This window comes from Balaenoptera ricei, chromosome 15, assembly GCF_028023285.1.
Source record: "Balaenoptera ricei isolate mBalRic1 chromosome 15, mBalRic1.hap2, whole genome shotgun sequence".
Taxonomy (NCBI): Eukaryota; Metazoa; Chordata; class Mammalia; order Artiodactyla; family Balaenopteridae; genus Balaenoptera; species Balaenoptera ricei.
This window is the reverse complement of record NC_082653.1, coordinates 23,670,896-23,686,302: the sequence shown is the minus strand read 5'-3', so window position 1 is coordinate 23,686,302 and position 15,407 is coordinate 23,670,896. Positions and strand designations below refer to the sequence as shown.

At 42.6% G+C, this 15,407-nt stretch overlaps 1 protein-coding gene and 1 non-coding gene across 8 annotated transcripts in view; one reads left to right on the top strand and one right to left on the bottom strand.

Moving 5' to 3' along the window:
• PHF20 (PHD finger protein 20) overlaps window positions 1-15,407 on the top strand; it is a 138,139-nt gene that overhangs the window by 110,314 nt on the left and 12,418 nt on the right. For 6 of the 7 annotated variants that reach the window (XM_059898144.1, XM_059898145.1, XM_059898146.1 and 3 more), the window contains 5 exons: window positions 416-514; window positions 1,177-1,341; window positions 2,311-2,489; window positions 9,700-9,799; window positions 12,745-12,940. In XM_059898144.1, coding sequence (XP_059754127.1) covers window positions 416-514; window positions 1,177-1,341; window positions 2,311-2,489; window positions 9,700-9,799; window positions 12,745-12,940 — 739 coding nt within the window. The remainder of the gene's footprint in view (window positions 1-415; window positions 515-1,176; window positions 1,342-2,310; window positions 2,490-9,699; window positions 9,800-12,744; window positions 12,941-15,407) is intronic. The other variant, XM_059898147.1, reaches the window with a different exon arrangement.
• Window positions 10,204-10,306, bottom strand: LOC132350095 (U6 spliceosomal RNA). Its single transcript, XR_009497844.1, has one exon. It is a non-coding gene; the product is annotated as a U6 spliceosomal RNA (small nuclear RNA).

The following is a 15,407-nucleotide window of genomic DNA, read 5'->3' as shown; positions in this document are numbered from 1 at the left end:
ATCTAAGTAGGGTTGGCACATTTTTTCTGTAAAGGGCCAGACAATAAATATTTCAGCTTTGAAGGCCATAAGGTCTCTGTCTTTACTCCTCAAATCTGCCATTGAAGTGTGGCAGCAGCCATGGTCAACATGTAACAAATGAGCATAGTGTATTTTCAATAAAACTTATTTATAATAACAGGCAGTGGGCCAGAGTTTGCCAGCCTCTGGTCTAAAGGCTTGATGATAGAGAAGGGGCTGCAGAGCTCTGAGGAGGACGGAAGGTGACCTTCCAGGCAGAACCAGACCTGGAACTCTGTTCTACTGACCATTTTAGTTCTTCACATTGTGCATGCTTACTTACTTAAGCATAAACATCCCGGCATTGAAAACAAAATGTTAGAATGCCAATACTTACACTTGTATTTAATTCTAGCTGCAAAAGACAAGGAGAAGAATAAAGAGAAGAAATTCAAAGAGTTTGTGAGGGTGAAGCCAAAGAAGAAAAAGAAAAAGAAAAAGAAAACCAAACCTGGTAAATTTTCCCCTGGGGCGTTTCACTTGGATTTCCTTACTGTAGGTAGGGAGGGGTTGCTTCTCCCCAGTCTTGGCCTCTGAGGAGAGGAAGGGCCAGCAGGCCTTTAATGGAGCTTGTGGGCTCAGCTGACCCCAGGTGCTACAAGGCCACATTGGTATTTAGAAAGCCCTCCCTCTTGCTGTGTTGGCCGGTGTGCTCTGTCACAATGGAAGCGCCATTGTAGGAGAGGATATGCAGGTGAATGACTGTATTTGTCTGCACACACAACTCTTAAACACACGTCTCTGAACCCTTTCAAGAAAGGATTCATTTCTTGAAAAGTGTGTGTCTAGCCCCCAAAAAAATGCTGATTTTTAAGAAAATCAGTGTTCCAGTCTTGGGAGCTAAAGGGATGCCACATTTTATTCTCAAAGTATCTTCTGGCTTAGAAAAGCAATCTTATCAGAAAAAGGGGAGAAGGGTGATGGTGAGGAAGAAGCTTTTTGTTTTGAGGTTCTTGGAGGTAGCTAGAAGTATTAATCCCTAAATCTGTTCTAGCTGAATTGCTTCTGAGCATTTGAGCTCTTTGAACAGCAGAGCTGTTGGTTGGATGGGGTTGATTCTGGAATGCCCTAGTGATGTCTGAGGGTGATAATTTCTTCCTGATCTTGTTCTTCCAGAATGCCCCTGCAATGAGGAGATCAGTGATGCCTCCCAGGAACCTTCTCCACCCAAGGCATTTGCTGTCACCAGGTGTGGGTCCTCACACAAGCCCGGGGTCCATATGAGCCCACAGCTCCATGGCTCAGAATCTGGAAACCACAAAGGGAAAGTGAAAATGTCCGGTAAGGAGGCTCTGCTGGCTTGATCATTTGTACAGCACGGCAGTCTGATTTATGGATTTATGTTGATATTGTAATCTACTCCCAGGCCTTCTGCAAGTAGTCTTTTAGGTCTTTTAAACAAGAAGTACATCAAATAAATAGGCCATTAGCCATACCTTTCCAGAACGTCCCTTCTCTCCAACTTTGGTCTTAGTAGAGTGTCTCTTTGGTACCTCTAAGCCAGTGTGTCTATAACCAAATCCATTATCCCCCAACTCCTTGCACACCTGCCCCTCCCGTTCCTCCATTTCTTGTTGGTGGCCTCTGCATCTAACCTGGTTGCTTGGGGAAATCTGAGTCAACCTTGAAGTTTCCCCTTCTTTAGCAACTTATAGGGTGATTGTGAGTTTAAAAGTAGTTAATAAGTATATGGAAAGTACTTAGAACAGTGGCTGGTATAGAATAAGTGATCAGTAAAGGATAGCTGTAATAACCACTAATCAGGTACCAAGATCTAGTGATTCTGGTTCTGATTATCCCTGGAATCTGCCCCTTCCTCATTCCCCAGTGTTTACAGAGTTTTAAAGGTAGCTGTGGATACAGACTGGGCTGTAAGCCAGGTCACGGCTGGGTGGGGTGAGGTCAAGGAACACGTTTGAGTCGTTAGGGATGATGATCTTTGTGGCTCCTGTGGAGTTGCAGTTTCTCTGCCAGTGAGCTCTGTGACCTTGAGCAGCCATTTACCTTGGGCTTCACTGTCAGGAAAATGAGGAAATGGAGTTTAGTTCACTGCCAGGCAGCACATATCATTCGGGTTGTTAGTAGATGACAGGCCTGAGGAACAGATTGGAGTTCGCGTTTCCCAGCTCTGTGAAGGTTCACAGTGGAGAAGGTCTGTAAGGTCATTTCTACTCTTGACAATCTAGGGGTTTTTTAAAATTTTATAACTATAATTTTAAAAAGTGACTGCTGTTTTCCCTTTCCTCTCAGAAGAAGATAATCTGAGTGACTCCTCCTCCGAGAGCTTTCTTTGGAGCGATGAGGAGTATGGCCAAGACGTTGATGTGACCACTAACCCAGATGAGGAACTTGATGGGGAGGACCGTTATGATTTTGAAGTGGTCCGCTGCATCTGTGAGGTTCAGGAGGAAAATGACTTCATGATTCAGGTAGGTGGAGCTTCCAGGAGACACAGGTATAGAGGAGCACAAACTGGTCCTTGGAGGGAATTTTGAGGGAATACAGTCTGAGGCCAGCAAAAATAATGTCATGTCAGAAGCCCCAGGTAGGCAGTGCTGTCAGCAGCAGATTGAGCTTTGCTTACTGGCTCAGCTTCCTCTGCATCTCAGGCTGGTATAAATAGCCTATGAATAGAATAAGAGAGGACTTGAGGGATCACTGAGTCTAAACCTCTTCTGCTCTGCTTGGGCCAGCTGGACCCACAAATGAGAAGGGCCTTGCCTGTGGTCACACAGTGAGGAGTTGAACAGTAGGGACCCAAATCTCTGGAGGGGCAGTTTGATCTTCCTATGGACCCATATCTTCTGTCTCAGGTAAATTTTCTTTATGGCCTAAAGAGATGGAGGCCAGTTTTATAACTTGTCTGTTTCTCATTCTTCATTTTCTTGGCATTTGTATTTGTCATCTCCATTTCTGGGATGTGCCTGTTGGGGGGCCTCCCTGCCTGCTTGGGGAGAGCATGACTGGCCAGCACCTGCTTGCCTCTGGCGCTTCTCTTGCTCTTAATCACAGTTCTGGTGGAGGTGGCTGCTGCCTGGCTGACTCCAGGGAGCCTGAGTTTTTTAAGTAAGTCACGTTTATGCTGGTTAGAATTCTTCTGGGAGTTTCTTTTTTTTTTAATAGCCTTCATGGCAACCTCTGGGAATTCAAGGTACATGAATGGTCTCAAATAGCTCCTGATATTTATGACCTTTAGAATGCATTAGGTCAGTGGTTTTCAAATCACTTTTTCAGCATCAGAACCCTTTTCCCTAATGGACTCTTTTCACAGAACCCCCAAATGTGTAACAGATAAAAGCAGTAGTTTTGGAAGTTCAAAATGAATAATTTTCACTTTTAAGTTCAAAAATGTGAATGGCTGGCCTCTTCCCATGAGGTCTAATATGCAGGTGGGGTTGTGAGCGGTGGTTGCCAACTTGGAGCATTTCAGTGGCTCAGTTGTTTTCCTTTTTTTGTGAGACAAGCCTAATGAACATGGCCATTGTATGGGGACTTTTCCTAAACAGCATGCTGTGTAGTCACTTTGGTTAATCAGAGATGGGAAGAAAAGCTTTGTTCTGAGGACAGCATAATACTAAGTTAGCCCAGCAGTACAGAATTATGTGTACCGGTGGGCTCTGTTGTCTTAACATTTAAGCTTGGAGTGTGTATTTTTTGTTTTGTTTTGTCTTCTAAAATAGTCCCATTTTATAAAACACACCCATTTGTAGAATCTCTGAAACTCAGTGGAATATAATTCAAAAACTTATGTAACATGAAAACCGTTGGTTTTTTTTTTTTTTTTTTTTTCCCTCCAGTAGAATTTTTTTTTTAAGTTTGGCTTTAAAAGGATGTTGAAAAAAAAAATTAAAAAAAGGATGTTGAAGGGCTTCCCTGGTGGTGCAGTGGTTAAGAATCTGCCTGCCAATGCAGGGGACACAGGTTCGAGCCCTGCTCCAGGAAGATCCCACATGCCGTGGAGCAACTAAACCCGTGCGCCACAACTACCGAGCCTGCGCTCTAGAGCCCGCGAGCCACAACTACTGAGCCCGTGTGCCACAGCTACTGAAGCCCATGTGCCTAGAGCCCATGCTCCGCGACAAGAGAAGCCACCACAATGAGAAGGCTGTGCACTGCAATGAAGAGTGGCCCCCATCGCTGCAACTAGAGAAAGCCCACGCACAGTAACAAAGACCCAACGCGGCCAAGAATAAAAATAAATAAATAAATAAATAAATAAATAAATAAATAAAATTAAAGTATGTCGAAGATCGTTAGTTTTCATCCTGTCTCTCTGGGTGTGTGCTCAGTTCTGGGCCTTGGCGGCCTGAATTGGTCCTCATTTGTCCTTAGAAATCATTAGTGGGTGAGTAACGAAGGCCTCTCCTGGCAAGGCTCTTCCAGCTAATCAGTATAAGAGTTGCAGTTCTGATCCACCACTGTACTTTCTCCATTGACTATTCTGTAAGTGGCAAGGATCATGGGGTGTTTGGGGCGGGTAGAGCTTGAAGTGCCATTTTGTGCTGTGAGGAAAACTAAGTTTGAAAAAATTGAGGCCACACCAGTTGTTACATGGCAGAGTCAGGAACTGAATTCCATCGCCTGCTTCCCAGGCTCCACATGACCTTCCCCGCAGCTCAGCTCAGCACTGTGGCTTCCTGTCTGGCATTGTGGTGGTGACGAGCTCACTTCAGAACACCTTGGGTTTTGTTGTAGAAGACTCTTCTCTGCTGTCCACTTGTTGTCCAGCTGGCTTTGTGTTATAGAGGGACAGTTTCTGACTATACCTGTCATTGTGAGCAGGGTACCTTTTTCCACTCAGTAACTTTAGCAAAAGGCATAAATTTAGAGGGAGCTAACTGGAACAATACAGTTTAAACTTTTAAAATGTATTCGTCTAGTTTTAAATATATTCATCATTTAGGAAAGTTCAAATCATTTTTTCTTAAAATAAATTTTAAACTTACATTGATAATTTGCACAACCCTAGAAAACATTTAGAATTTGTTCTCTAGAAGATTACTTTAGAGAAATAGTTTTCTTTGATCATTTTCGTTATTTGGTAGCAGTATTGCTCATGTATATTATTATTTGATTTTATTTACCAGTGCTAATTTAAATCACTGGAAGGTTAAAATCCTACTTAGTAATCATGAATGTTTGAGAAATCTGGGTACCACATAAAAAAATGAACATCAGGAAACCCATTTAATATTTAAATTATTTTAATTGCTCTAAGGCAGGTTTTGGCAAACTTTTTCTTAAAGGACCAGAAAATAAATATTTTAGGCTTTGGGCCATGTGATCTCTGTCACAACTACTCAACTCTGCCCCAAGCATTCAGAGGCAATCCAAAAAAATGAATGACCATGGTTATGTTCATATTATACTTTATTTACAAAAATAGGACTCAAGCTGAATTTGGCCTGTGGGCTGTAGTTTGCTGACCTTTGCCCTAGAGCAACAAATACATAACATTAGGTGCTGGACCCCAGTGAAAATTGTGTAGCAGCTTTAATAAGAAGCCCATTTTAAAAACTTTATTTGCTTTCGCTGGAGGCAGCCCTTGTCATCTTCTTAGGTATCACTCCAGAAACATTCAGTGGCTAAACAAGCGATATCAAATATATTCTCTCCATTTTTTTTCTTTCTTTTTGTGATAAAGTATACATAAAATTTACCATCTTAACCATTTTTCAATATATGTGGCATTAAGTGAACTGGCATTGAGTACATTTACATTGCTGTACAACCATCTTTTTTCTTAACACAATGTTATTTTAATACATAGTGTTTTCAGTATCTTTTTTTCATTTAATAATATATGTTGAAGACCATTCCATTTTCAAATCTAAAAAAGCTTCCCCATTCTTTTTAAGGGTTGTATAATGGGTGGATCATCATTTATTTAACTCTTCCCTTGTTGATGGACGTTTGGATTGTTTCTAATCTTAGCAGTGATGTAATGAATAATTTTGTGTAAGTATATCTGTGGGACCAAGTTTTGAAAGTAAAATTCCAGGACCAAAGTAGGCGTGCATTTATTATTTTGACAAATACTGTTGTCATAACAATATTCTATAAACCTTCCCTGGTGTACCAAAGAACAGTCTTACCAGCGCCCTTGTCAGTACAGAGTACTATCAAACTTCTTTATCTTTGCGCTTCAGATAAGTGAAAAAACAATCTACTAGTATAGCCATTTTGTAATTTATTTTAATATACTTAAAACATTTTTATGATTGTGGTTTTCTGCATTTTCCAAGAACTACAAAGAAGAAAACAAGGATTACTCAGATTATTTTTACCCAGGGATAAATCACTGTTGTTATTTTAGAATACACACATACACATGCATATATAAATGAAAATTATACTCTATAAACAGTTTTTCATGAGAATAACACTTGTGTGATGAAAGTAGTAAGTGCTTATTGTAAAAACTTCAGGCAATACATAAAGGTATGAAGAATTAATTGATATTTACATGTAATCCCAGAATCTAGAAATACTAATGTGTATGTATATTATTAGGCTGGTTTCATTTGACATTAATTTATATTAATTCAAGTTCCCTTACATTACTTTATTCTTATAATGGTTGCTTTGAACATCTTTTTATTTAAGATGTGTTTTTTTCCTTTGACCTGCCTGTTCATGTCCTTTATTCAGTTTTCTGTTGGATGGTTGGTCGTTTTCATACCCATTTGCATAAGCTTTTTTTTTAAAAAAAATATTTATTTATTTATTTGGCTGCACTGGGTCTTATTTGCGGCACATGGGATCTTTGTTGCTGCGTGCAGGATTTTCGTTGCCGTGTGTGGGATCTTTAGTTGTGGTGTGCAGGATCTTTAGTTGCGGCGTGTGGAATCTTTAGTTGTGGTGTGCGGGATCTTTAGTTGTGGTACGCTGGATCTTTTAGTTGCGCCACGTGGGATCTAGTTCCTGGACCAGGGATCGAACCTGGTCCCCCTGCATTGGGAGCATGGAGTCTTAACCACTGGACCACTAGGGAAGTCCCTGTGTAAGCTTTTTGTAGATATGTTTTTGTATCAGCTGTGAGAACAGTTACAAATATTTGTACCCACCTTGTCATCTGTCTTTTGGCTTGTCTTATAGATTTTTTTGTTTTTGTGAGGTCAAATATATCAAACTTTTCTTTAATGGCTTTTGAGATTTGAATAGCAGTTGCTTCCTCATTGGAAGTTCATAAAAATTTATAGAAAAGTCAATAAAAGAATTTTTCATGGTTTCTTCTGGTACTTTTGAGGTTTCATTTATTTTTTGGAAACCATATAAATATTTGATCCGCCTGGAATTTATCCTGGTATAAGGTGAAGGCTCTCTCTACCCAGTTGTCCCAACACCACGTCTTATTATTGAAACGCCGCCTTTATTTACTCTATTTCCGTATGTAGTTTGGATCTCATTCTGGATTCTCTCTTCCATTGATCTCTCTGCCTGTATATTTACTTGTACAATTCTATTTTAGTTATTATACCTTTATAATATTTTAAAAATATCTGGTAGGGCTAGTACCCCCTTTGTTCTTTTTAATAAATTTCCTGGCTATTAGAATCAGCTTCTGTATAGTTCCAGAGCTATTAATTTATTATTTTGTTGGCATTACATTATTTTTATATATTAATTCAAGGAGAACTGACATCCTTATGATAATGACTCTTGCTATCCAGGAATAAAGTACAACTTACCATTCATTGACTTAAGTCTCCATGTCCTTCAAATATTTAAAAATTTTCTTTACACAGACCTTGCATGTTTTTATTCTTAGTCTCAGATTTATTCTTAGATATTTTATCTTTTCTGTTATTGTTCTTGTTCACTTCTAAATTTAAACTTTTGGGGAATTCCCTAGCGATCCAGTGGTTAGGACTCAGCGCTCTCACTGCTGGAGGGTGGGGCCCTGGGTTCAATCCCTGGTCGGGGAACTAAGACCCCTCAAGCCGCGTGGCACAGCTGTCCTCCCCCACAAAAAAAAAATTTAAACTTTTATTTTTAATATTTATTTAAAAAAAATTTTCACCGCACCACACGGCATGTGGGATCTTAGTTCCCCAGCCAGGGATTGAACCCACGCCCCCTGCAGTGGAAGTGCAGAGTCTTAACCACTGGACTGCCAGGGACGTTCCAATTTAAACTTTTTAAAAATGAATAATGTATATTAGCCAGACCCACATGAAAAACGTTATTTTGAAATTTTCAACTTAGGTGTATTTGATTCAATTTTGGTGTATCCTAGTTCTTAAAAGACGAAGTCATTGGTGGGAGAGACTTTCATTCTTAATTATTAGTCTGTTTTCTGCTACTAACTGCCTTTGTTGTCTCATACCCTTTTCTTTCCCTCTGAGCCTTTAGTTTCCTCATTGGAAATGGAAGAATCTGGATCACATCTTATCTGAAGTCTCTGTTCCAGCTCTGCCCCTGTTAGCCCATAAAAGCCCTTTGATGCTGGGGCCTATCTGACTCCAAGTGGCTGAGGACTGTGAGCTTTCTCCCTTGGGGCCAGGCTGGTGGCCCACCCTCCAGACCATGTCGGAAGCTCGCTGTCCACTTTCCAGAGCTATCCATTTGGTTGGGTAGTTAAAGGTTTAGGGCTTTGGTTTGGAATTGCTTAAAGTGTCCTAGTATCTCCTTTGGCATCCTTTTCCTCTCCATTCCCTCCTCTGGACCCTTAGCCCTCAGGCTTGCTATCCTCAGGCCAGCCACACGTCTGTCTCCCAGTGCTGCCCTCATCCTCTGCTCCTTTCTTTCCCTCTCTGCCTCCTGCCCCTTCTCTCTTTCCCCCTTCCCCAGGGAAGGCAGTGGAGCCTAGGGATTAAAAGAACTAGCCTTGCAGTCAGCCAGGCTTGTGTTCTGATCCACTGTTGCATCTTCTCAGCTGTGTGACCGTTGGTAAGGTTTAGAAAGAACAAATGCAAAGTGCTAGCACATGTTGAGTCCAGGAGGCATCAAAGTGAGTTAGCCTACCCATTCGTAGCAGTAATAGATAGGCTTTTAATACATAAAAGCTGTGTGCTGGGCTCTACGATATGAACTTTGACATGTGACCCATTGATTCCTCACAAACAGCCCCACACGGTTGGTAGGAATAGTATCCTATTTTGCAGATGGGGAAACTGAAGCCCAGGGTGGAGAAGTGACCTGTGCAAGGTCACACAGCTAATGAATGTCTGAGCCAGAATTCAAACTCAGGTTTTTGTCTTTCTAAGTTAACCTCCCTCTAAGGACTTAAACAGTTATTCCTCTCTTTATAAAGTGATCAGAAACGTGAAAGCCTCTAGAAATGGGAGGGTAAATAGTCATTTTTCTGAGATCAGTACTGTTTAATTTAAATGTTCTTCATCTGTGCTGTCCAGTACGGTAGCTACTAGCCTCATACGGCTGTTGAGCACTTAAGATGTGGCTAGTGGGACTAAGGAACTGAATTTTAAATTAGTTTGTTAACTGAAATATTAAAAGCACAGGTGGCTAGTGGCTGCTCTGGAAGAGTGGTTGCAGCTCAGCTCCCACTCCCTCCTCCTCCTCTCCCTCCCTCCTCCTTCCGCCTCCCACTGCCCCTTTCCCCCCACAGGTGGGTCTTATTTTTGGATGGAGGATTCCTTCTGAGTTTAATTTTTATTGCTTCTTTAATTCTAACAGTGTGAAGAGTGCCAGTGCTGGCAGCATGGGGTCTGCATGGGATTACTGGAAGAAAATGTGCCTGAGAAATACACCTGTTATGTTTGCCAAGACCCTCCAGGTAGAGATTTCTGGAGTCAGGGATATTAACAATGTGTAGCCTTTTCCTTAGCACAGCTGGCGGTGAAGCAGCCTGAGTGTCTGTGGTCTTGAGACTCATTTCTTCAGCATCGGCTAGACTCTGCCTCCTCTTCGCCTTTGTTGCTAGCTCACCTGGTGGCCAGCTGTCCTGAACTTGGCAGTAAGAGAGCATGTATGAAGAGGTTCACCTAGTGGAAGGCCTGGCCTTGAGCTAGAATTTTGTTGTGAGGGGGAGGGTGAGTGGGTGGGTAAAAATCATATAACATGAGCTCTACCGTCTTAACAAATTTTTAAGTGTACAGTACAGTATTCTTTATAAACTATAAGCACAATGTTGTATAGCAGATCTCCAGAACTTTTGCATATTGTACGACTGAAACTGTATAAACAATGGAACGCTGTACCGATTTGCATGTCATCCTTGCGTGTTGGCCATGCGAATCTTTTCTCTGTTGTTCTAGTTTTAGAATATGTGCTGCCAGAGCAAGCCCCTTTTCCTTTTCTTGAGAGTTCATGAGGTTGTGGGCTCTGTCCTTGGCTTTTCAGGGCTGTTGAAGGGTTGGAAACCGGCCTCTGCTCCCTCTGGTGGCATCTGCCTTCCATTGCATCGTTGCCACCTGGAAGGGAGATATGCCCTTGAGGGGAGGGGAAAGGTGTGTTTGCCAAGAGCCTGTCTGCCACCCAGAGCAGTGAATTAATTCCTTAGGATCAGTTCGTTTCATTGTTCCTTGACCGCAGGGCTGGCCTATGGCTCTTGGGTTCCCCTTTCCAGAAATCTCAGGGGTGGATTATAAATCTGTGGTTCTTGTCTTGCTGTCAGTGGGATGTGACATCGTCTGCATTCATCACCTGTAAGGTTGCTCCCCTTGGGTCCAGTCCCATGATCCCCTTACAGCTAGACAACGCTGGAGAGCCTCTGCTTCTGTTATTCCTTTTTGTCCTATGAGGTGGGCCTGGTAGGAGCTCCTATTCTTATTTCTGCTTATGAGGAAAAAATTGATGCCCAGGGAAATGAATGACTTTCCTAATCTCATGAAGCAGATTGGAATTAGAACTGACTTGTGGGACCAAGTCTCTTGATTTTGCTGGTTGTATAGGGAGGGCCTGGGCTACCACAGTTCATTTTCCAGCAAGTAGGTCCCCCTGGGGCCTGATAACCTCTATTGTGACACTGTGTCTTCCTGTGCTAGATTAGTCTATAGACAGAGAGCAATCTGCCTCTGTTTTTCCCTTTATCCCAAGGAAAGAATATGGTCAGAAGATTAGTCCATAAGTCATGGAATATAATTGATGGGCAGGATCTCAGAGACCACTTAGTTTAGCCTTGACATTTAACAGGCAAGCAACAGGCCCAGAAGGGACATGATTGGCCTAAGATCACTCAGACAGTTAGTGCTGGATAGGAGATGACAACTGGTGTCTCTGACCTTTGTCTTGTAAAACAGGTAGTGCTGCTTTGAATCCTGCTGCTCAGGCTACCTCTGTGGCAGCTGCCTCTGAGATACCACACATAATCCCCAGGGCTCCTTTAGGGCACCGTTTAAAAATCTCTTTTGTCTACTTTATTGTCTCTCACTCTTTCTGTCCACTTTTCTCTTTTTAGAAATCATATACACCATCGTCATCAATCCCTATGCACTTGCTGAACTTTTATAACTAAATTGCCAAGGCTGGGAATAGATTCCTTGAATTGAGCACTCAGTGACTGTCACATTTATTGACTATGTTTGATTCTGCAGTCTTGGGCCAGAAGTTTAATCTAACAGATCTCTTCTTTAAAGGTTACTTAAAGGTGTTGTTAACAGAGTGGAGGTGTATCCCCACCATGTGTCTTAGAAAAGCCAGAAATAGCGCCAGGACCTTGATAGGGTTTGCCTGGGTTATTTTAGGGTCTTTATAGCCATTGAGAGGTGAACAACAGTCTGATTGGAAGCTGTTCCCTTGGCTTTTACAGCAGGAAACACTGTGCCAAGTCACGTGTGGTTGTGTTTTCAGTCCTTCCTTAGGATCCCTGTAATGAACAGAACCGCTGAAGCTGTTCGGTTCATCTGTCATTGTTACAGATGGGAAATGGAGGTCCAGAGAAGGGTGTGGGGGGCCTGACCATTCATTTAGTTAGGCGGTATGTGACAGTTGGAGGGGCACTTGGGGCTTCTTTCCATTTGATAAATCCATTCAAGATGCCTTTTGCCAGACACTGAGGATATAACCATGAACAAAACAATTCCTATTCTTCTGGCTTTTAGTGGGGTTTGGACCAGAAACAGATGTCAAAATAAGTCATCTAAACAAGAACATGTTAGGTAGGGATGAATGCTTTGAGGGGGCAAAAGCCTTCAGATCGGGAATGACTCGGAGGCACGGAAGAGGCTCTCGTACTTTGGGAGGTAACCAACGGCCTCTCTGCGGAGGTGGTAAGGAGCCAGTCCTGCAAAGGCCGTGGGGAATAGTGCTCCAGACAGGGGTATGGGTGCTAGAGCAGAGACCCTAAGACCAGAAAGAGCTTGAATGTGTTCCGGAAAGGGTGGGGCAAGGAGGGCAGGAAGGAGCCCGGTCCTGCCGGCCTCATTAGATCAGTCAGGGCTTTGGGTTTTCTTCTGTGCACGATAGGAAGTCATCGAAGGTTTTAAGTGGCAGAGGGAATGATGTGATTTAACTTTAACAAGATATCCAAGTTCCCACTCTACCTCTGGCCAGTTGCAGAGATCAGGAAATTTATATACTTTTCTCACTACCTTATCCCCAACACCTAGTGGAGAGCCCAGCATATAGTAGGTGCCAAGTAAATGTATACTGGATGAATGAATGAACAAAATGAACACACCAGTCCATCCTTCCAATAGTTTGTGTGATAATTGTGCGATGATGAAATGGTCTGGGTTTCCTTCAGACCAAGGATTAACTCTCTCATTGTCACTGCTTTAGGTCAGAGGCCTGGCTTCAAGTACTGGTATGACAAGGAGTGGTTGAGCAGGGGACATATGCATGGCCTGGCATTTTTAGAAGAGAACTATTCCCACCAGAATGCCAAGAAGATTGTGGCCACCCACCAGCTTCTCGGCGATGTGCAGAGAGTGATCGAGGTTCTGCATGGCCTGCAGCTCAAGATGAGCATCTTGCAGTAAGTGTGGCACCTGCAGCTTTGGGGATGAGTCTGATTTGGTGTGGGGAGAGGGCAGGATAAATATGAGAAATTGGAAAGCCACAAAATCAGTGATAAGATGGATAAGTTTGAGACTTTTATTTAAAATTCTCAGTTACATGATAAACATTCTTTTTAAAAAAAATTAACTCCATTGAGGTATAATTTACATATAATTAAGTTCACCCATTTTAAATGTTCATTGAGCTTTGGCAAATGTATATACAAACACTACTTTAATCAAGATATGGTGTGTGGGGACTTCCCTGGCAGTCCAGTGGTTAAGACACCACACTTCCAATGCAGGGGGTGCAGGTTCGATCCCTGGTCAGGGAACTAAGATCCCACGTGCCACATGGTGTGGCCAAAAAATAAAATAAAATAAAATGCCTTAGAAAAAAAAAAGAAAAAGAAATGGTGTATTTATGGTTTGTTTTTTGTGTTTTTTGTACCATTCTGAGTTGTTTTTTTCTATTTTGGCTGCGCTGGGTCTTTGTTGTGGGCTTCTCTAGTTGCAGAGCATGGGTTTAGTTGCCCCGCAGCATGTGGGATCTTAGTTCCCAGACCAGGGATTGAACCCGCGTCCCCTGCTTTGGAAGGCAGATTCTTAACCACTGGACGACCAGGGAAGTCCCTGTTCTGAGTTTTTGGGTTTTGTTTTTTAAACTGTGGTAAGATATACATAAAATAAAGTTTGCTATCTTAAACATTTTTAAGTGTACAGTTCAGTAGTGTTAAGTACATTCACTCTGTTGCAGCCAATCTCCAGAACTCCTTGTGTGGGGCAAAACAAACTCTGTACCCATTAAGCAACTTCTCTCCATTTCCCCTCCCCCAGCCGCTGACAGCCACCCTTCTACTTTCTGTCTCTCTGAATTTGACTGCTCTGGGTACTTCATATAAATGGGATTCTACAGTATTTGTCTTTTTATGACTGGCTCATTTCACTTAGACTAATGTCCTTAAGGTTTGTCTATGTTGTAAGTTGTATCAGAATTTCCTTCCTTTTTAAGGCTAAATAATATTCCATTATATGTAATACCACATTTTGTTTATCCATTCATCCTAAACATCGTGTTTTGGTTTTTTTTTTTTTTGGCCACACCTCGCGGCTTGCGGGATCTCAGTTCCCTGACCAGGGATTGAACCTGGACTGCAGACTGTGACAATGAAAGCCTGGAATCCTAACCACTAGGCCACCAGGGAACTCCCATCCTAAACATTCTTGATTGGTAAACAAAGTAAAATTGAAAGCTGTTGAGACATTTTTGGTGGGCCCGCTCTCTAGCATAGTGGTTGCTCAATAAATATGTCTCTTGATGTTTTGCTTATACAGAAAAGTTTTAGGCCTTTTGGAGCTGGACTTCTGTTTAATGGCCAGGATTTGGAGTCAAATTGAGTGTGAATTTCCTTCCGTGGTGGTATCCTACATGTCAGATGACCCAAGTTCACATAAGCTCTGAAAGAAAGAAATGTGGCTCATATTGGGGTCTGTTGGCTTTTATAATCTGCTCCCACTTTACCACATAGGGCAATTGGGCCTTGAGTGGGGCAGCCCCTCTCCCGTGGTTTCCAGGGGCAGAGCCAGGACTAGAACTCAAGTCCAGCTCCCACCAAGTACTTGTCCTAATCTTTCTAACTGCCTCTCCTCAGTGGTTCCAGGAATTTTCTTTTGGTGTTTGCACAGTGTGTGGCAGGGATAACTTCTCTCCTTAAATTCTCCCACGAGCCTGCCCATAGGGTGCCATTTTAATGACGTCATCAACAATGCAAACTCTAGTGCCACAAGTGAGTTAGACTTGATAGGCCAGTTCCCGACAAGGTTTCCTTTGTGCTATAATTAGTCCTGAAGGCCTCTTGGTGTCAGGTGAAGTAGAGTGTCAGAGCCCGGAGATGACAGAATGGGGGTCTGCTTTCTCTTGCATTCTGGTGCACAGAGGCCTGCCTTCAAGTACAGACATGGCAAGGAGTGGTTGAGCAGGGCACATTCAGCAAGGGTATGTGTTGATTTGGGTAAAAGCCAAGCTGCTATAACAAAACCAAAAAAATAAAGGCTAAAACAAAATGGAATTTTCTTTCTCACATAAGGCATGGTCCAGAGGTAGGCAGGGGTCCAGGCCAGGTAGGTGGCCTTTCTCCAAGATTCCAGCTATGGACGTGGGGACTTGGGTTCCTTCTGTCTTAATTGCTCTGGCATTCTATTAGGGTTCATCTCACCTGCGTGGTCCAAGCAGATGCATCTGTACCTCAACTCTGCTCTGACCCCCAGGAGGGGGAGCAAGTGGTTTCACGGACACACCTAACTGCAGGAGGCTAGTAGCCAGGTGGCTGTGTGCCCTGAGCAAACTCAGGAGTGAGGGTGGAGGTGGGTGTAAGAGAAGGAAAGGATGGTTACTGGGGAAATTAACCGTTACTGTGACGGTATCTGTTGAGGTGAACTGAATCA